This window comes from Carettochelys insculpta, chromosome 27, assembly GCF_033958435.1.
Source record: "Carettochelys insculpta isolate YL-2023 chromosome 27, ASM3395843v1, whole genome shotgun sequence".
Classification (NCBI taxonomy): Eukaryota; Metazoa; Chordata; order Testudines; family Carettochelyidae; genus Carettochelys; species Carettochelys insculpta.
In genome coordinates this window covers 9,122,477-9,143,851 of record NC_134163.1, presented here as the reverse complement: position 1 = coordinate 9,143,851, position 21,375 = coordinate 9,122,477, and the positions used below count along the sequence as shown (strand labels likewise).

The window sequence follows — 21,375 nt, the reverse complement described above, 5'->3', positions numbered from 1 at the left end:
CCTTTGCAAGCAACAACCCACCCACGCCCGCCTGGGCCCTCCTCCATAGCCAGCAGACAGCAGCTCTCAGCCCAGCAGCCTGCGCCCCTCACCCAGTCCTTCCCACACACAGCCGTGAGCCAGGGAGCCTGTGCCCTGCTCTGGGACCGCGGGCTCCAGGACAGAGCACTGGGTTCCCCAGCCAGGCCTCCCTCTGCCCCACCTCCTGTGCAGAGTGTTGGCAGCAGGTCCCTGGCAGCACTGGGCTCCCCTGGGGCTGAGGTGCTGCTCAGGGGCTGGCACGAGGGGTGGCTGCTTCGAGAGCAGGGAGAGTCCAGGTTCTTTCCCTGCTACGGCTGGGCAGCACAGGCAGCTCTGGTCGCAGCACTGGGACATCGGAGCCGTTCCCAAGTTACTTCCATTTTGGCAAAGCAGCATTGCCCAGAGGGGGGAAACTGAGGCACAGAGGGTGGGACTTGCCTGGGGTCACACCATGAGGTGGTGGCAGAGCCGGGTGTAGAACCCAGGCGTCCGGGCTCACAAGCCCCCTTGTTCTAACCAGCCAGAGTTGGGGCTGAACCTCCCGAGCCCCACGCGGCCTTCCCCTGTCCTGGGGACGCACACCAGGGCCAAGCTGCAGAAGGGGCCCACCAAGAGTAACAGAGCTGCTGGGGGTGGGGAACTTCAGGTCTGACTCCCCGCCCTCGTCCCCTCCTCCCTGGCCCCCTGGGGTGGGGGAAACCCGAGCCGTGCCCCCTCCCCACCCCGCTGCGAGCTGTGATGGTGCCGAACAGCTGCTTCCATCAGCGCCTTTGAAACTGGACCGGCCGGACGTTCTCTCCCTGCCCCTTCTCGCCTTTGGGGGGTGGGGGGGTTGGGTTTCTCTGCCTGCCCCGGCTCCGCTCCCCTGGCCTCTCACACGCCTGTCTCTGCCCCTGTGCCCCTGCAGGTGTGAAGGGCGCCTGTCCCTCCCGGAGACCATGAGTCCGCCCCACACTCTGCTCATCCTGCTGCTGCTGCTGGAGGGGGCGGTCCGTGCTTCGTTCCCAGAAGAGCCCGGGCCCATTAGCGTGGCCTCAGCAGACTGTAAGTGAAGGGCTGTGGAAGCCGGAGGTGGGGGAAAGGGGCCCAGGCCTGGAAGAGCCGGAGGGACGGGTGGGGTACAGTCTGCAGCATTTGCTTGCCTATTCCCCGACCCCATTGTCCCAGGGGGCAGTGGCAGGTCGCTGACTGAGCAGGGAGTAGGAGGCAGCTGCTCTGGGCTACCGTGAGGAGCAAACAGGATGCATCAGGTGGTCCAGGTTACCTTGTGCAAGAGGGCTCAGTTGGTACTTGAGGCTGCACAGAATCATAGACTCCTAGGGCTGGAAGGGGCCTCCGGAGGTCATCGAGTCCAGCCCCCTGCTCTCCACCCCTGGCTCAGCCAGTCACACACCCCTTCATCTACCACGCCTCTGCCCAAAATGCCCCTCTCCTGCTCAAGTGAGCAAAGCAGGATCAACCCCAACTAAGTCATCCCAGCCAGGGCTTTGTCAAGCCAGGGCTTAAAAACCTCTAGGGATGGAGATTCCACCACCTCTCTCGGTAACACATTCCAGTGCTTCACCACCTCCTGGGGAAATAATTTTTCCTAACATCCAACCTGCTCCTCCCGCCCTGTAACTTGAGACCGTTGCTCCTCGTTTTGCATCACTTGAGCAGGAGCGGGGCATTTTGGGCAGAGGCGTGGTGGATGAACGGGTGTGCGACTGGCCGAGCCAGGGTGGAGAGCAGCTATTCCAAGCCAGAAACGAGGAGTATGCAGCTTGGGAGTGAGGGACCTCGCTCCTGAGCTGAGCTGATGGGAGAGACCCACTGGCACAGCTGCGCTCAGGGCAGGGTGGGAGCTGTGGGGCTGTGGGATGCAGCGCAGGCCCCGTTGAAGTGGGGATCTAGCGGGAACTGCTTTCGCCGTGTCCCCGACAGATGTGAAGCACTACTCCGTGTTCGTGGGCGGCGGGCTGAGCCGGTACTCCGGCCTGGACGGCGGCGGGGCAGAGCGACTCAACATCCAGCGTATGCTGAAGGTCAACAGGACTCTGTACATTGGCGACAGGTAATGCACTCTACTGGGCCAGGCTGGCTGGCCCGTTCTAGGGCCCCAGAGCTGAGCACCTCCTGCCCAAGTTACCAGACACAGCACGCTGCAAAGAGCAGGGAGCTCTTACTTCAGTACTTGATTGTACTTGAGTGACAGATTTCAAACTAAGTTAACTAAACAAACAAGCCATAAGGATTAGCTAAGCTAAGCTTTATTTTTTCGAGCAACATCCAGCATAGGAAACAGCTTGGGAATTTGCTTGTCAAATCACAGTTCTGCTAAAAGGCACTGAGAGAATCTTGAAGGACGATGCATTGTCAAGTGAATTGTTTAAGTAGCTAACCAGTTGATCCACTCAGCCATAGCCACATCTTCAGCCTCATCATTTTCTCCCATTAAGCAGTTTTTGATGATGTTTCGTTCTTGCAACTAGGCCCTGTATCATCTTCTTCCACGGCTGATGCTTGACACATTTTTCTCTTTTAGCCAGGGATCAAATTTCTTCAAAATGTTCCCAGTTACGGTGTCTCTTATGCCCAGAAGCCAGGACAGAGTTTCTATGGCAAAAATTTGGGAGAATATAGGAAGTAGTGTGTGTGCTGGATAATGTCTTCCCTTTTTCCTGTTCACTCACTATTCCTTTCTATGCTGCCTCCTTCCTTTCGTATATAATGTCTCTGTCTCTAAGACAATATCTTAACTAACTCCTCTGCCGTGCTTGGCCGTAGTCCACCACCACATAAGCACAGAACAGAAACAATCCTATCCAGCTTGTGCCTTTCTTTGCACTTGTTACTTTTTTAGTCTGCTGAGAAACAGAAATTGAAAACCCAGAACTTTTAAGAAGCCACAGCTAGTGGTTACGTTGGACAGACTAGAGCCATTAGTTCATTTCTATGAGACTGTAAGTGAGTGTTTAGCATGTTTGTGATGGGATTTAATTGTAAGTGTTTTCTTTAAATGAGGAATTTAGTATTTTATTGATGGTTTATAAACATAAACAATCTAATTTAAATAAACAAGTCTGATTTTTAAAAAAAAAAATCATCGATTTTTATCCACCCTGCTGCCATTGTAAAGACTGAAAGCCAGTTCTGACTTTGCAGCTGTACCAAGCATGGCTGGATCATGACTTTTAATTGGGCTTCCCATCTCAGTAGCTGGTTAATGAAATGCACAATTATCATTTGTAAACAGCATGACAGATCTGCAATTCTGGGCTTTGAGCGTTGGTGGGATGAACATGATTTATTGGGGGAGAGTCGACATGCTTTTTGTAAAGCGAAATCACGCATCACCAATCTATTAGAATTCTCTGAGGGAGTCAACAGGCATGTGGACAAAGGGATATGGTGCACTTAGATCTTCAGAAAGCATTTGGCAAAATCCCTCTCCATTGGCTGTTAAACAAACTGTTACGAGATAAGAGAGAATGTCTTCTCATGGATCAGCAACTTGTTAGAAGACTGTCTCAGAGGGGGAGCCATCTTAGTCTGTAGCTTTCCAAAAGCCAGCCAATGCTGTAGCACCTCAAAGACTTTAAAAAAAGCATTTATTAGATAATGAGCTTCCGTGGGAAAGACCCACTTCTTCAGATTTTCAGATAAATGAAGGGACAAATTTGAAGTGAGGTGGCAAATTCTGCAGGTGATGAAAAATAACTCAGGATCGTTGGGTCTAAAGCAGATAGTGAAGAGCTACAAAGGGATCTCCTAACATTTGATGGCAGGGCAACAAAATGGCAGATGAAGTTCAGCATTGATAAATGCAAAGTACATGTAAAAGGATGGGGTCTAAATTATCTGTTGCCACTCAAGAAAGATCTTGGAGTCGTGGTGGATAGTTCTCTGCAAACATCTCCTCAGTGCGCACTCGCAGCCAAAAACACCAAAGAGCAAGTTGGGAATCATTAGGAAAGGGACAGATAATGAGACAGAACAGATCAGATCAGCCTCTCAATAAATCCGTGGCAGGCCCGCATCTTGAATGCTGCATGCAGATGTCGTTGCTCCATCCCAGAAAACATATATTGGAGTTGGAAAACAATAGAGAAAAAAGCAACAAAAATTGAGAGGGGGATGAAACGGCTTCCATGTGAGGAGAGATTAATAAGACTGGAATTTTTCAGCTTGGAAAAGAGACGACTAACTGGGGATATGATAGAGCTGCATACAATTATGGGGGGTGCGGAGAAAGTAAATAAGGAAGATTATGGGGGTAGCCGGGTTAGTTTCTATCTGCAAACACCAACAAGCAGTCCTGCAGCCAATGAGATCAACAGTCACCACAGGCCCCGGGGGTCAAAGTTGGGGGGAGGGGCTGGCTCCATACCCCCAGAAGGGGTGGAGTCAATGGAAAGGGACAGAGCTGTCTGTCCTTAACACTGCCCGGAGCATCTCACAGATGCATCTGACAAAGTGTTTTTTACCCACAAAAGCTTGTGCTCCAATAAATCTGGGAGTATTTAAGATGCCACAGGATTCCTCATTGTATTCTTGAGCAAGGAGGTGTTGTTTATTCCTCGTAACACAAGAACTAGGGCTCCCCAAATGGAAGGGCCAGGCAGCAGGTTTCAGACGAAGAAAAGGAAGTATTTCCTCACACGCTGTGTGGTCCCGCTGTGCAACCCTTTGACAGAGGATGTTATGAAAGCCAAGACTGTAAAAGGGTCCCAGAAAACTAGATGCAATCACGGAGGCCATTACTGCCATTAGCCAGGACGGACAGGGTTGGCTTCCCTAGCGTCTATTTAGTGGCAACAGGAGGGATCACTTGAGGATTGCCTGTTCTGTTCATTCCCTCTGAAGCACCTGGCACTGGCCAGTGGCAGAAGACAAGACGCTGGGCTAGGTGGACCTTTGGTCCAACAAAGCATGGCTGGTGTTGTGGTAGAAACCCAACTTCACGTGCGCCATGCAGATGGGAGAGAGCAGACGACCGTGATTACTGCAGTAGTCATGGTATTACCCAGCCTCTGTGCCACAGGTCTCTGTGCAAAGAGACACCGTGCCCGTCGGCCCACAGTCTTGATTTCAAGGCTGGCCTTTGCCAGCCAGACTGAGCCTTCAGCCCAATTCCTAGGCCAGCCCCATCTGAGCTCGGGTCATGAGGCTGCCGCGTTTATCTGCTGCTGCAGCCGTCAGTTTGGTGGGCAGTGGGACCTGGGCTGATGTCTCCGGAGCAGGGTTGTGGCTCATCAGTTAGGCACTCAGGGACGGGAATCTTGCCCTGCTTCTGCCCAGGCTGCACCTGATCAGGATAAGCAGAGATCTAGTCTCCTCGCAACCCATCACTCGCAGCCAATACGACACATGGAGATCTCGAATGCAGCCCACAGTCCCAGCATGCACTGCTCCAGCCAGAGCCGAGCAGGAGGTGTGGGACGTAGCCTCAGCATGCCATTCTCTGCCCGAATCTGAGGAGCGTTGGGTTATAGAGAGACTACAGGTCCCAGCATACAGTGTGCTGTCTAAATCCCAGTGGCTTTCTGCTCAGATAGAGCAATGCATGCTGGGAACGGTAGTCTCCATAGGCTGCACATGTGTTAAGAAAGGATGGGGCAGGCTACATCATGCTTCCCTAAAGTAGACAGCCCAGGGGCTCTGCAATTGGTTGGGTGAAGTTTGGGCACTGGCCGGTGCTAGGAGGGGAATGTTGTCCAGGTGCTTTGTTGTCTGGGGGCTTTGCCACCAGCCCAGGTGCATTAGAACACAAATTAAAATAAATGTGTATTTAACTGATTCATTCATTAGCCCGACTGTTATCAGGTTTTTGCCATCCCAGTTTAATTGAGATGAATAAAAACAGATCTGGCCGCTCGGAACATAAATTATCCACGCACAAATCGGCTCCATGAATTATCGTTTTGCCTCAGCACTTACGTGCCGGCAGCAGCTCTTAGGCAGCGAACTTTTAACATCCAGGGCTGCCACTTAACTGCACCGATTAGGGTGGAAACCAGCCCCATCAATCAGCGTGCAAAGCCAGATTGAGAAACAAATTTGCCTGGGGGAACGGCGTGATTCCCCCCGGAGCCGGCTCAGGCAAGGCTGGAGCCATGGCGTTCCCATGGACATGGGCCATGGTGGATGCAAGCCGTGTTCCCTGGAAACTGAGCTCTTGGGCAGCTACAGATGAGAAATTTAGATGCCAACCAGTGTGTTAGCCGAGGGCCCACAGCCGACAGGGCGCATTCCTCCTGATGGTGCACATCTGCACATGTCTTGGGGTACGTAACAAAATTTATTCTGCCCACGGATGGAAAAACTTAGCGGAAACACTGGGCAGGAGCTGTGGTCACAAGGAGGGGTGAGCTGTTCTCCCCAGGGGCTGGAGTTACGAGCACCCCAGGGCCAGACCCACTGATGGGGGGGCAAAGGGAGCTCCTGGCCACTCCCACTGCATCTGAGGTGGTGACCGGAGCCCTGGGCCCTTTAAGCTGCTGGAGGGCTGCGTGATGCTCACTGGTTGGGGTAAGGTCTGGGGGGAGTACCACCATCTGGGCAGCGCTCAGGGTGATGGCCCCCCGGCCCTGCCCCTTCTGGGAGCATGCCTGGTGCCCCCTTCCCCTGTGCCCAGTGAGACTGTTCGCTCCCCAGCACCAGGCAACAGCTCACCACTCTAATGTACCTGCTTTCGGTCCTTCCCCCCGCCCCCGCATGCACCTCTGTAGCAGCAGGCGGCAGTGTTAAGGGGCTGTGCCCTGATTTGCCTCCCAGAGCATCCAGAGGCTGTGTGCAGCTCACCCCGTCCTCTCCATGGGCTCCTACTGCGGCACTGCCTCTGCCTCTAATGGGGACGTGGCTCTGCTGCTTTGCCAGGGCCCCTGGGGAGGCAGCAATTCGGCAGAGGTTTCCCAGAGGTTCATTAATGCACCAGCGTTTGAAATGGATGCAAGAGCCGAGTAGGGTGGGGAGGTACCACGAACCAGCTGTCCAGGGTCAGGGGGAGCAGCCGGGTGCTGGAGGGAGCAGGTGCCAGGTTCAGGGTGAGGGGCAAGAGGACAGGAAGAAGGCAGGGACCAGTGGCAGGGCGGGGGCATGTGGGAATTGTAGGTGCAGGGGGTGAGGGAGGGGAGAGGAAAAGGTCTCAGCTCCCCAGGAGCTCCCTTGCATTCCCCTGCGGTCCTAAGAGCCTCCCGCCTGCGCACCCATCCCCAGAGCAGACCCGACCCGACCTCCAGCAGAGTCCAGCCTCCAGATCTCCAGCACCTGCTGTGCACTCCAGCACCACTGCCCGGAGGGGATCCTGAGCCCAGCTTCGTTAGCTAACGAGCAGGGCCCAGGGATGCTGCACTTACCATCAAGGGGAATCACCAGGGGGCTCAGAGCTGGCCCTTTGACCTCTGCCTTAGTCCCTGGTGCATGGTGCCCCACCCGCACCCGCTTGGCTCCTGCCTCAGTTTCCAGTGCTGGTGCATCAACCAACCTCTGGGACCACATCGGATGTGCGGATGAAATCTTCTTGCCCTGAGTCCTAACAGACCCGTGGCAGGACGGGGCGGCGGGCGGGAGATCACCGGGAAGGCATCTCTGTAAAATCGCTGTGGGCTGCCAGCCTCTCCCTCTCCTCACCCCACTGGGGCCCCTCCCTTCCCTGGTGGCAACCCCTGCGCCCCATGGGGATCTCCTTGTCTTTCCTTGGAGAGGAGCCCGGCACCGTTCAGCCCCTTCCGGCCGCTCAGGCCGCCTGTTCATGGCCGCAGGGCAGGGGCTGGGGGATTGTCACCGTGGCAGAGGGGCGTCGTGTCGTGGCTCGTCTCCCACGTGGCTGGCAGCCGCGTGTCAGTCAGAGAGCGCTGGCGGCTGTGGGGAGCCTGCTGGGGCGTCGCCAGGGCAGAAACAGCAACCCTGCCCCTCCAGCCTGCTCTGCGAACCTTCCCCTGAGCCCCACTCCCCGGCTGTGCTGCCTGCGGCTGCAGGTGCTGAACCTCCTGGGCCCAGCTTTGGGTCCCCTCTGCCTCTCCTGGCCGTGGGGATGTGGCATTGATGGGGGTCTGCACACAGCACCCTGCTGGCCTGTCTCAGCCACGTGCGGGGGGCCCAGCTCTGCTGCCCACCCCCTGCAGCCTGAGCAGGGCACGTGGTTGGCCCAGTAAGGGATCTGTCGGGATCCCTTCCCATTGCCTCAGGGTGCAGAGTCTGTGGGACCGGTGGAATGGGCCTTGCACCCTGCAGAGCCTGCTTCCCCCTTCCTGTCAAAGGCACCTTGTGCCCGAGAGTCCCCCCCAGCACAGCACGGCCGATGGAATGCTTGGGAAAATCTTCCCTGGGAGATGGGGGCGTCTTCAACCCACCAGGGAAACAGCCCCACCCACCAGGCTGGGCTCTCACCCCACGCACGGGTGGCGGGGGGCGGTGTGGGGAGCATTTTTGTTTTGGGGAGTTGGGAGTGCTTAGGAATGTTTGTGAGTGTGCCGTGTGTGTGTGTGTGTGTGTGTGAGAGAGAACAATCCTAGAGATTGCCATGTGTTGGGTGGGGCATTGCGTGGTATGAGTGTGCAGGGTCTCAGGGAGGGCTGCAGGTATGTGGTGTGTGCTGTGAAAGGGGGCTGGTGGTGAGGGTTGGGGGGTGTTTTGTGTACCAGTGGGTTGGGCAGGGCCTTATCTAGTATGCACCCCCATTGCCCAGCTGGCTCTCAGGGGCCTGTCCCCCTTCTTCTCCCGCCAGGGATAACCTGTACCGGGTGAGCCTGGAGCCAGCCACAGCCAGCGAGATGCGCTACCAGCGGGTAAGTGCTGGGCCTCGGCAGAGCTGCAGGGCCCTCCCAGGTGCTGTTACCCCGCAGGGACCGGCCTCATGCCTCCATCCGGAGCTCGCTTCCCTTATTCACAGGCCCCATACGAAGCTGCTTCTTTCTAGTGGGAGCCTGAGGGCAGAAGCTGCCCAGGCAGCTCCGGGAGTACGTCACACTGCCCTGGGCCCTGGACAGGCATCAAAGATACAGATATCAGTCCAGCCCTCAGGCCACCACTGTCACACAGGGCGCAGCATGCCTGAGCTGCCCTCTTCCCTCTGTGAAGAGACACGCTCCCGCTGCTCCCACTAATGCACCAACTGCAGCAAGCAGGGACCTAGCCAACTCATCTCACTGATGACTACGGCTAACTCGGACAGGGGGAGCAGTGGCCGCTATGGCTACAGGGAATCTGGGCCTTTTTCTCATCTGAGTTTGACTGGAGCTCTGTCGCTTTTGTACCCAGAAACTGACGTGGCGGTCGAACCCGCACGACATCAGCATCTGCCGGATGAAGGGGAAGCACGAGGTAAGGGCTCGGCCTGCCCCACTGCCTACCCCGCAGTGGGTTGGGCTGGGGGAAGTGCTGTTTCCTCTGCAAGTCGCCTCCAGCTCTCTGCCCCACCTGCCCTCAGGCTGGGACTCCAGGATGCACCTCGAAATAATGGTCCAGGATTCATGCTCCGAGCTCGGGTATGCACCAGGGTCGGTGCCCCAGCTCACTCGTGCCAGAATACCCACTCCTGCCACTATCTGCTGAGCATGCTAGCCTTGTTCTGGGCTCTCTGGCCAGCTCCTCCCATCGCTTTCCCCCTCGCTGTGGGGTGGTCGGCATGGGTCCTGCCATGATCTGTGTCATACTCTGCCTTTTAACTCCCCGCAAACATCAGTGTCAAATGTGATTTATTAGATGCTGTATAATTGGCTTTGTAATTAATTATTTCTGCTCTGTTGATCAGAACAGACGCATCTCATAATAGGGGAGAAATCCAATTTCCAGATTCCATTAATGCCTCTTCAGGCTGAAAAAGGCAGAGCGCCAGGCTCCCCAGGGAGTGGGAACCTGGTGCCCCACTGGGTCAGAATCCAGGACAGCGGGATATCTGGCTCACAATTACAGCCGGGGACTGGCCTAAATCAGCATGAGCTGGTGGGACTCTGTCTTGTTAAACATGCAAAGGCTCTGTGCTTGGCCGCACTTGTCTGCATTGGGAATGGATCTGCTCACACCCAAAGAGTTACTCCAGGTGCGCTTTGCTGTGAGGGCTGGGGGAAATCTGCCCCACACGCTCCTCAGAGGTCAATATGTTCAGACTCAGGGGTCTGCAGGTGGGATTTTCAAAGGGGTCTGTTGACTTTGGCATCCTGCCCCCTGAATTCCCACGCTGTTTGGGTGCCTTAGCTGCAAACCCTCGCCTGGACATCTCGATTTCAGTGGTATGGAATACTTGCTGCAAGCACACAGCAGGGGTTGTGGTTCTCCTCAATGCTTTGCCCCCTGCCCTTCCTCTCCCACTCCTCTCTCTACAGTGTGCTCTCTCTCCCCCCTCATCATCCACCGCTTGTGTGCCCCTCCCCAACTCAATCCAATGGGCGCCCCTGAGAATACGTCTTTTATTTACCTGATGCTCTCGGGCCCCAGCAGGCAAGTGAATGACACAGAAATGGTACCCAGGGTCTGCAGCGTGAGTGCAGGATGCCCTGAGCCTGATAGATTCAGTGCTGGGATTTTCAGTGGAGTTGAACAGAGTCAGGCTCCCTGGTTTTGTTGGAATTCAAAGGGAGTTTAGTGCCCAAATCTTCCTGTCCCATTTGAAAAGCCCATCTGTGTGCCCGATCTCCTGGATGTTTGGTAGGAAATAAGCACTTCCCTTTCCCCTTCTGCCCTTGATCACGCACCGCCTTGTCCTAGCCATGTAACAAGTAACACCACAGCTCACAGATGCAGAGAGGACTTGAACAATCAAGAAGGCTCCTGGAACTGAGTCTATGAATGGATGAACAAGGAAAACAGGCTTGTCAGTTTCAGGGCTCTTCCTAGTCAGTTTCACTTCCCAGTGCCTGTGGCAGTTTACAAGGCAGGTAGGACTGTAGCTGGGAGCCTGCAGGGAAATTTTTACTTCTTTATTTCTGTAACTTTTACCTTTGTCTGGGGCGGGGGCGTGGTTTGTTTTTTGTTTTTGTTTTTTTGGGTGTTTTTTTTGTTTTTGGGTTAATAAACCGTTTCTCCTGATCTGAGGCTTTTTAAATTTTTGAGCCTGTCTTGGGGCACTAATGAGAGCTTAGAGGATGACGGTCGCCCTCCCCAGTCCCCACCGGGGCCAGTTTTTATTCCTTACAAATGTGGGAACCTTTGTCAGCAATAACCCCACGCCTCTGGCTGGTTCCTGAGCATTGCAGCACCATGCACCTGGCACCCTCCCACCCCCACCCGAGCTCTGCAGAGACGGCATCGGCGATTTCCATCCACCTCTGCCCTGTCTCACGTCTTGTCGTTCTGCCCAGGCAGCTTCACAGGTTTTCGGCCTCTTTGTTTCCTAATCCAAGCACATGAATGTGTGTTTCCATGGTTTCCTCGCAGGCCTGGAAATAAGGCGCTATGAGGGGTTTGGTTGGATTCTTTTTTGCCTCTCTCCCCCCACCTTCCTGCACTGCGCATTGCTGAAGGCCTCGTTCCTGGAGCTTTAAGTCACAAGGGCTGGTGGTGGGTGCACAGGTGGCATCTGTCCCTAAACTTGCAGCCCTTCTGTTTGCGTCCATCCTGCCGTCTGGAGCAGCACCTGCAGCTGGCTGGCTTTCCCCACCAGGCAAAGGAGCTCATTTTTAGCCAGCCACAGAAGTTCCCTACGCAGTATTAGACAGCACACAGTCAGGCTACACATCAGGCATTCAAAATCATTCCCTCATTGGGACAGCAAGCAGCGTCGGAGGTGGTTGAGGCTGGATGGATTTTTAACATCTCTTTGGAGCCTCATGCAGCATTTTCCCTTCTTGCATTTCCCTCCAGCTGGACACTGAAACTAAATGCGGCCTTTAACTAGTGTGATATCTGGGCTGCCGGGCACTAGCCTCAGGCTGCAGCATGTTCCGTGCGTGCCCCATGGGGAGTTTGAAAATGGAAACAGAAACTGTTTTCTCCTCGACGTCAGAACAAAAGCAACGCAAAAACGTTTCTCGCAAGATAACAAGAGAGAGGGTTTGCTTAGGGAAAGGTCAGTTTTATAGAGGCTGTGCTTGGAGGTGGATCACTGAAGAGGCAAGTGGAGGGAGGGAGAGAAAGAGAAAGAGATGGAGAGAGGGCGGCGCCTGGATAGGTAGCTAGGTAGGGATGCAGGGGGTGGATAGATCGGTATGAATAGGGTCAGACGGGTGGATAAAGGGAGGCTAGGTGGATAGGATGGATGGGTGGAGAGGTTGTATGAGGGGGGCAGATGGATGGACAGATAAATGAGTGTCTAGGTAGAGAGGATGGGTGGAAGGGGATGCATGGGGTGAATAGATGGGTGGGTAGCTTGGGACTAAGAAGCCAGATGGGTGGATAAGGGAGGCTAGGAGGGAGGGGGTGCATGGGGAGGAGAGATGGAGTGAATGGGGGCAGATGGATGGATAAACAGGTGGCTAGGTAAATTGGAGGGGTGGAGGGAGGGGTTGCGTGGGGTGGACAGATGGGCGGGTGGCTAGCTATATAGGGATGGGCGGGGATAGAGGGGTGACTAGGTAAATAGGTATCAGAGGGGTGGCCGAGTTAGTCTGTATCTTCCGAAACAACGGGAAGTCCTGTGGCACCTCATAGACTAAAAGATTTTGGAGCATGAGCTTTCGTGGGCAAAAACCTGCAGATGCTGCATCTGACAAAGCGGGTCTTTGCCCATGGAAACGTGTGCTCGACAGTATCTGTGAGTCTGTAAGGTGCCACAGGACTTCGTGTCGATCTAGGTAGCTAGGCTGGAGGGAGGGAGGGAGGGAAACGCCTGGTGATTGTGGGAGATGTGATGTGTCTCTTTGCCAGAGCCAGGGCAGTGGGGGAGGCTCCCTGACCAGCAAGATAACAAGAGAGAGGGTTTGCTTAGGGACAGGTCAGTTTTATAGAGGCTGTGCTTGGAGGTGGATCACTGAAGAGGCGAGTGGAGGGAGGGAGAGAAAGAGAGAGAGATGGAGAGATGGCGGCGCCTGGATAGGTAGCTAGGTAGGGATGCAGGGGGTGGATAGATCGGTATGAATAGGGTCAGACGGGTAGATAAAGGGAGGCTAGGTAGATAGGATGGTGGGTGGAGAGGTTGTATGGGGAGGGTAGATGGATGGACAGATAAATGAGTGGCCCCTTCTGCTCCCCTTCGCCAGGCCCCCGCCCCACATACTTGAGCTGTTTCTGTCCCAGCTTGGCAAAGCCCTAGTGGGGCTGGTCCTGCTTTGGGCAGGGGGCTGCGCTCGCTGACCCCCCAAGGTCCCTTCCAGCCCTGGGGTTCAAAGAGCAGGACCGAGGCCAGTGCCAAGTGACCTTTCCCCGTGCAGCGTAGCTGGCCCCACGGCATGGGGGGCGGGGGGGCTGGTCCGGCTGTCCCTGCCGCTGGCTCTGACCCCCTCTCCCTCTCCAGGCAGAGTGCCGGAACTTCATCAAGGTGCTGCTGGTGAGGAACGAGAGCAGCCTCTTCGTGTGCGGGACCAACGCCTTCAACCCCGTCTGCGCCAACTACAGCGTGAGTCCGCCCTGCCCGCAGGGCCCAGACACGGGCGTGTCCGTGGGTATCGCGGGTGTAGCTGGCACGTGTCCTGGTGCTCAGCACAGAGCCGGGCGTGGTGTGTACCCCGTGGGTGGCACGTTCCACGGGTGGGGGGCTGCCTGTCGGGTGTGCCCGGGTGGGTAGTGTGTGTTCGGTACACCCCCGTGTGCGGTGTCTCACGGGTAGCTGGTGCCTGGGTGTGGCGTGTCTCCCACATGTGGCGCGTGGGCCCCTGGGTGGCATTTGCGTGTCCCAGCGTGTGGTTGCGGAGATTCCAGCTCCCCTGCCCTGCCTGGGGACTCCCCGCTCTGGGTGTTCCTCTGGGGGCTGCTTCCCTTACACCCCTCGGGGCAGGGGGCAAGGCCGGGCAGAGTGCAGGGAGGGAGCGTGGAGGGGAGGGGAGGTTGTCTGAACACAGCCCCTTGCCCTCGGGAGAAAGGGACAGTCCGGGTGGCCCATCCCCAGAGGAGTCTGCTCTCCTGGAATGGAGGAAAGCTGGCGGGAGGGTGTCTGTGTGGCAGCACAGGGTAGCAGCTGCTGCCAGGGGCACACTGCATTGGGGCTTCCCCCATCAGGCCCAGACTTTGCAGCCTGCGGCTGGGAGCTCTCCCTGCTTGCTGTGCTGCGCCTGGGTCATCTCTGAGCTGTTGTCAAGCAGGCTGCAGCAGACAGAGCACAGGGCTGATCCGCAGAGCGCTGCGTAGGTCCCTGCCTGGGGGAAGGAGGCTGGGCTGCCCAGAGGCCGGGAGGGAGAGGGGACGCGGGGAGCAAGGGCAGACAGCACTGAGAGGAGCAGATCCCATAAGTCACCCCTGGCAGGGCAGAGCAGGGCAAGAAGGGCCAGGGAGGGGGCAGAGTGAAGCAGCCCCTGGCCCCAGCTCAGGTGTGGATCTGACAGCCCTGAGCTGCCAGGGCAGGGGAGGGTGGGGCCTGGGGCTCCTGAATCCAAGGGGTGCGGGGGGTGCAGGCTGAGGGAGAGGCAGCCTGGCCCAGCCCAGGACTCAGGAGAGATGGAATCTAGTGCCGGCTCTCGGGGGGTGACCTTGAGCAAGTCACTGTCCCTTGCTGTGCCTCAGTTTCCCCTCCCTTGCGCATTTACACTGTAAGGTCTCTGAGGCCAGGACCAGGGGCGTGCAGAGCCGTGGGTTGGGTGGCACAGCCATTGCAGCCAGTGGGAGCTGGGAGCACTCGGCACCTCGACAGGCCAGTCACTTAACGCGGTGCCGGCTTGCCGATGTGGGGGGCCTTGCTTCAGTTCCCAGAGTTTGCTGTGCCCGGAAGAATGCAAACTAAGCCCGTCTCTCCTCCTTCAGATGGACACGCTAGAGCCCATCGGGGACAACATCAGCGGCATGGCCCGGTGCCCCTACGACCCCAAGCATGCCAACGTCGCCCTCTTCACGGGTCAGTAACCTCCAGCCTCGCCTCGGGAGGGGATGTCTCTGCCTCGACTCGGTGCTGAGCTCCTGCAGTGAGCTCGCCTGCCCTTGGCGCAGGGCAGGAATCCGGGGGGCGGAGGGTCCTGGTTGTCTCGATTTTTTTTCCTTCCTCCTTTTGTTCATTTGCTCCTTCGCTTTACCTGTCTCCCTTTTGTCATTTTGGCTCCCTGCTCCGATGAATACCCATTTATCTGTCTGTCTGTCTGTCTGTCTGTCTGTCTTGCAGCATTGTTGTAGCCGTGTTGGTCCCAGGAAATGAGAGAGACAAGGTGGGTGAGGTCGTATCTTTTATTGGGCCAACACCCGCTTGTGACAGAGACGAGCGCGGAGCTGCACCGAGCCCCTCTTTAGCCCAGTGGCGCTCGGAAGCATCTCTGGCACAAACGGAAGTTGGTTCATTAGAAGATATCACGTCCCGCACTTTTTCTCTCTCATTATATATCTCTCCATCCCCATACACAGCTGTCTGTCAGCTACTCCGGAGCTCCGTCTCTCTCTCTCTCTCTCTCTCGCTATCTGTTCTCATACACACCCACCCGTCTATCTGTGTCTGTCTGTCCCCATATACATCCACCCGTCTGTTTATCCCAGTCCCATCTATCTGTCTATCTATCTAACCCCATAGAGACACACCTATCTGTCTGTCTGTCTATCCCCATACACACCTGTCTTTCCGTCTGTGTGTCTGTCTGTCTATCCATCCATACAGCTCTCCCTCTCTCTCTCTCCCCCCCATACACCCACCCGTCTGTCTAGCTCCATACACACCCATCTACTGTTGATCCATCCCCATACAGCTCCATCAATCTATCTGACTATGTCTATCCCCACACAGACTCACCCACCCATCTGTCTGTCCGTCCCCATACACACCCCACTACCCGCCTGTCTGTTTATCCATCCCCACGCAGCGCTCTCTGTCTGTCTCACCCATTCCCTCTCTCTCACTGGCAGGCGGGATGCTCTTCACAGCCACGGTAACAGACTTCCTGGCGATCGACACCGTGATCTACCGGAGCCTGGGGGACAGCCCAACTCTGCGCACCGTCAAGCACGACTCCAAGTGGTTCAAAGGTGGTGGCCCATCCCTGCCAAGGCCCCGAGGCTGTTCCCAGGGGGGTGGGGAGAGAGACCATTCTCTGCTGGGGACCACGCTGGGGCTGCGTTGAGTTACCTGCTGCCTTAGAGAGTTGCCCAGCCTGGGTGCTCCTGGGCTGCTCACACAGGGCCCAGCCTCAGGCTGAGGGCACTCCTGCAAGGCACACGCCTGGCTGTCTCTCATCCGGCTCCCCCAGCCCTTCCCTCGCTTCCCGTGGCTAGATCCTGACCCCCTTGGCTTTGCTCTCCCCGCACCAGAGCCCTACTTTGTCCATGCTGTGGAATGGAAGAGCCACGTCTATTTCTTCTTCCGGGAGATCGCCATGGAGTTTAACTATCTGGAGAAGGTAAGTTCCCAGCCCCGGCTGGCGGCCCCAGACTCAGCCCGGGCTCCCCAGGGGCGTGGCCGCTCAGCCCCCTTCTGCTCTGCGATGTCGTGTCCCCGGGACAGGCTGGGCTGGAGAACCGAGGTGACAGGCTTCAGGGAGCGCATGGAGAACCAACAGCTCTATGGGCAGCTGGTGCTTCTCGCCAGTCACTCCATACATACAGGGCAGTACGTGCTGCAGGAATTGCCTCCATTTCTGGGCAGTGCACAGGGGCCCTGGCCGAGCTCTGGCACACCGGCCCTGTCCCGAGGCGCATACAGTGTATGCAGCCAAGAGGCGATGGGGAGGGAGAGGCACAGAGCAGGGAAATGACTTACCTGCCTGGTCACTGGCACAGCTGGGAATAGATCGCGGGTCTCTTAAATCCCACTCCTGCGCCCTGCCCTGCGCTGCCCTGCTGTCTCTCCAGTGGAGACCCAGTGTGTCTGCAGAGGCAGGGCTGGGCAGAGGTGGACCAGGGAAAAGCTACCTGGGAGGTAACCACCCGGTGCTCTCCCAGCTCAGTCCCTCCCTTCTCCCCTCCGTGGTGCTGCAGTGGCCTGACCGTGGACTGGCCAGAGTGCGGGGCCCAGCAGCTCTAGCAGGGCACAGGGATCGGAAGGCAGCTGGTTGGCTGAGCCAGCCTGGGAAGGGCCTTCCTGCCGTGACGCCCTCTCCCCTGCCCTCCTCCCGGCTGCAGGTGGTGGTGTCCCGCGTGGCCCGGGTGTGTAAGAACGACATGGGGGGCTCGCAGCGGGTGCTGGAGAAGCAGTGGACGTCCTTCCTCAAGGCCCGGCTGAACTGCTCTGTGCCGGGGGACTCGCATTTCTACTTCAACGTGATCCAGTCGGTGACGGACATCCTGTACCTGGACGGGCGGCCTGTGGTGCTGGCGGTCTTCTCCACGCCCTCCAACAGGTCGGTCTGCTCCGCTCTGGAGCAATGAGCTTGGGGGGTCCCTCGGCACTGTGCCCAGCTGGGCGCTCTCGCTGCTGGTCATTTCGCCCCCCAGATGAGGTTAGGAGGCAGGAGCAGACCGATTCCAGGGTCTTCCCAAGCAAAGCTCCCACAGGCTGGTGCATCTCAGCGCTGGGCCCCTGGCTGCAGAGGACCTCAATGGCCTGGCCAAATGCGTCCCTCGTTCTGTCTGAAATGCCCCTGGCCGTCTCTGCACACGTCCACGCATATGCACGAGTGCGTGCGCACATATCTGCCCGCCCACGTGCATCCTTCTGCACACCCCCTGCACGATGCCCAGGGCCAGATCCAAGGCCGCTGACGCCAGCGGGAGTCTGCATTCATTCCGGTCAGCGTGGGACCCATGTGGGACCGACCAAACCGTCTAACTCGAGGCTGCCCCAGACTCTCCCACCAGGTTTTCCAAGCAGCCACGCTGAGAAGCTGCTGCACCTCTGGCAGAGTGCATGAACCCCTCCCTCCCTGCCCCCGCCGCGGGCCTGATCCAGAGCTCAGAGATGCCAGTGGCACCCCGCTGGCTGTCAACGTGAGCTGCTCTTGGCGCTAGTCCAGGCAGGGTCTCAGACCGCTCCCCTGGCCCAGCCGTGCAATGGGCTGAGCGTGAGGTAGGGTGTCCCAGGGAATATTTCGCACCAGGCCAGGCGGGATGGTGAAGCTTGGTCCCATCTTGTGCCTTCAAGTCCCTGACCCGGTTCCAGACAGCGGGAGCTGCCAGCTCTGGATAGAAATCCTGGCACTTCCCTGGCCCAGCTGGGCTCCTCCTGCTGCATGGCCCCATCAGGCCCCACCGGGACGTCCGTTCCATCCACGTAGGATACATGCCAGGGCTGGGATTATGTACAAACCTGCCGGGGGAGAAATCCAGGTGTGCCCCCTCCCTTCACCGGGGAGGCCCGAGCGTCTCCCATCACAGGCCCAGGACCTGGAGGTGATTGGTATGCGCTGCCCATTGAGTCTAGTGCCGGGGGGTGAGGGGCTGGTTGTGCAGGGGGAGGCCCGGCTCGTCGGCTGCAGAGGTGGCTTTGGGAACTAATCAGCCATGGCCAGGGTGGGCAGCAGGGAAGGAAAGGGCTTTTCTCTGCCTTTTGGCTGCTGTGGAGGTCTCCCTCCCCTGCGCCTGTGCCTGAGCCGTGCAGCCCGGCCCTCTCCGACATCCCTGCTCCCGAGCCTCTGCAGTACCACGGCGGGGGCAGCTCATTCCTCTCCGGAATTGGGGCACTTCCCAGTTCACGCTGACCCATCTGTGCAGGTGCCAGCCCTGGGCAGGGGCAGCCCAAGAGTCCCTGAGGTGTGAGGGTGTTGCTGTGGGGGCCTGACGTGACTTTGGGCACTCGGAGCCAAGTAGCTGCTTTCAGATTGCTGAGCAGACGGAACCCGGCCCAGCCCCAGACTGGATCCCAGACGGAGCCCAGCCCAGCCCCAGACTGGATCCCAGACGGAGCCCGGCCCAGCCCCAGACTGGATCCCAGACAGAGCCCAGCCCAGCCCCAGACTGGATCCCAGACGGAGCCCGGCCCAGCCCCAGACTGGATCCCAGACGGAACCCGGCCCAGCCCCAGACTGGATCCCAGACGGAACCCGGCCCAGCCCCAGACTGGATCCCAGACGGAACCCAGCCCAGCCCCAGATGATCCCAGACGGAACCCAGCCCTGCCCCAGACTGGATCCCAGACAGAACCCGGCCCAGCCCCAGACTGGATCCCAGACGGAACCCAGCCCAGCCCCAGATGATCCCAGACGGAACCCAGCCCTGCCCCAGACTGGATCCCAGACAGAACCCGGCCCTGCCCCAGACTGGATCCCAGATGGAGCCCGGCCCAGCGCCAGACTGGATCTCAGACCAGCCCTAAAAGGATCCCAAACAGGGCTGGGCCTAGACACGAAACTGGACCCCAATCAGAACCAATCACAAATGGATCCCCAAAGAGGCTGGGCCTAGACACCCGACTGGCGCTGAGCAGTGCTAGGTCCCAGACAGACCCCAAGAAAGGCTCAGCCCAGGGTCAGAGCAGAACTCAGCTCTGCTCCCCAGCAGGACCCCCCTCGGGACACCCACAAACGTCCACTAGGCTCGTCCCTCTCGTGAGCTGCCCCGGCCGGGCCTGGGCCCTCCGTGGGTCCGGTGCCATGCGGGGGTCGGGGTGGGGGCCTGGGAGGCCAGTAACGCGGCTCTCATGGGCCTGGCGTCTCTGCAGCATCCCCGGCTCGGCGGTCTGCGCCTTCGACATGGCACAGGTGGCCTCTGTCTTTGAGGGACGGTTCCGGGAGCAGAAATCCCCCGAGTCCGTCTGGACTCCCGTGCCCGAGGAGCTGGTGCCGAAGCCGCGGTGAGTGGGCGGGACGGGCTGGGACGGGCCGGGCCAGGAGAGCGCCAGCATGGAGCAATCCGCACCTGTTAGCAACCCTCCCCCTGGGCCCCGAGTCCAGGGGGTCCCCCCCCTCCCCTTCCTGGGGCCCTGGGTCCTGGAACGTCCTTCCCTTCCCCCACCCAGGTCCCCATGTCCCGGAAGGTCCTTCCCCTCCCCCAGGCAGGCTCCTAGGGTGCCCCTCCCCGCCCTGGCCCCTGTGTCCTAGGTCCTCCCTTGTCTCTCCCACCCCAAATCCTATGTCCGAAGTTGTCACCCTCCCCCAAAAGCCTTCAGTGGCTACCCCATCCCCCACCCCGGCCCCTGTGTCTTAGCATGTCAAGCCCCTCCCCCATCACCCTGGGTCTTTGCACCCCCCCCCCCCCCCACTGCCCTCATCCCGAGCCCGGGAAAGTCAGAGCAGATCTCAGCTCTGGTCCCTGGCAGGATCCCAGTGGGGACACCCACAAACATGCACTAGGCCTGTCCCTTTGGGGAGCTGCCCCAGCCAGGACAGTCAGACCAAGGGCTCACGACCTTCCCCCTCTTGGGGGGCTCGGGGGTGGGGGGCAGTGGCGGGAACCATCCCTTGGTCATGCCCCTGCTCAGGTGACTGCTCCCCGGCACCTCTGGGAGGGGCACAAAGGGTTGGGGGCGGGAGGTGGGAGACACCGGCCACTCAGCCCTTGCCTCCCCCTCTGCCCCCAGGCCCGGGTGCTGCGCAGCCCCCGGCATGCGCTATAACTCCTCCAGTTCCTTCCCGGACGAGATCCTCAACTTCATGAAGACGCATCCCCTGATGGACGAGTCGGTGCCCTCGCTGGGCCACGCCCCCTGGATCATCCGCACCATGACGCGGTGAGAGAGCCCCTGCGCCGCTGTGCCCCGCGCCCGGCAGGGGAGATCAGCCTGGATGCAGCCGGGTTGCTGGCGCTTCCTAATCAGCACAACCCCCAAACGTAACCGTGAGGTGCTGCTGCAGGAAGGGGGAAGCCAGGAGGGCCGGCACGTGCCGCCAGCCACCGCGCCTGGGAGGCCGGGCCTGGCTGCTCCCAACCAGGAGGAGAGTTGTGGCCCTCCCCGGCAATCATCTGCCACCTCTAGCCACGGGCGTGGCCGGCCTGGTGCTCAGGGCCAGGCTGACGGCATGTCAGGCAGGGCTGCGTTCCCCCTGTCCAAGCAGCCAGGAGCAGGCTGGTCTCATTCCCGTGGGAGGGAGTGAAATGAAGCAAAGGGCGTGCGAGTGGGTGTGTTTGCACTAGGGAGCGTGTGTAGGCGTGGACACTCGTGGATGTTCGGATGTGCCCTGGTGAGTGGGTGTGTGCGTGTGCAGGTGTGCCCTTGTGAGTGTGCATGTGCATGTGCGTGTCTATAACTGTGTGTGCATGCACACTTGAGTATATGTGCATGCATGTGCGTGTGCACTTGTGTATTTGTGCAGCGGCGACTGCATGGCCACGTGTACCTGTGTGCACGCGCGCATGTGTGTGCTCTTGCAAATGTGTGCATATGCCTGTCCTGGCATGTAAATTGACAGTTGTGAATGGGTGAGTGTAATACGTGCACATGTATGCACATGCACGTGCCCGTGCGAGGACTAAGAGCACCAAGAGAGTTGATAGATCTTCTCA

General features: G+C 58.3%; 1 protein-coding gene across 5 annotated transcripts in view; it reads left to right on the top strand.

Annotated features, from left to right (window-relative positions):
* The window catches only part of SEMA6B (semaphorin 6B), an 89,634-nt gene that overhangs the window by 56,643 nt on the left and 11,616 nt on the right, over positions 1 to 21,375 (top strand). For all 5 annotated transcript variants that reach the window (XM_074978320.1, XM_074978324.1, XM_074978323.1 and 2 more), the window contains 11 exons: positions 929 to 1,065; positions 1,945 to 2,074; positions 8,729 to 8,789; positions 9,262 to 9,324; positions 13,391 to 13,492; positions 14,830 to 14,920; positions 15,910 to 16,029; positions 16,312 to 16,400; positions 17,122 to 17,339; positions 19,595 to 19,726; positions 20,453 to 20,602. In XM_074978320.1, coding sequence (XP_074834421.1) covers positions 960 to 1,065; positions 1,945 to 2,074; positions 8,729 to 8,789; positions 9,262 to 9,324; positions 13,391 to 13,492; positions 14,830 to 14,920; positions 15,910 to 16,029; positions 16,312 to 16,400; positions 17,122 to 17,339; positions 19,595 to 19,726; positions 20,453 to 20,602 — 1,262 coding nt within the window. In that variant the 5' untranslated portion in view covers positions 929 to 959. The remainder of the gene's footprint in view (positions 1 to 928; positions 1,066 to 1,944; positions 2,075 to 8,728; positions 8,790 to 9,261; positions 9,325 to 13,390; positions 13,493 to 14,829; positions 14,921 to 15,909; positions 16,030 to 16,311; positions 16,401 to 17,121; positions 17,340 to 19,594; positions 19,727 to 20,452; positions 20,603 to 21,375) is intronic.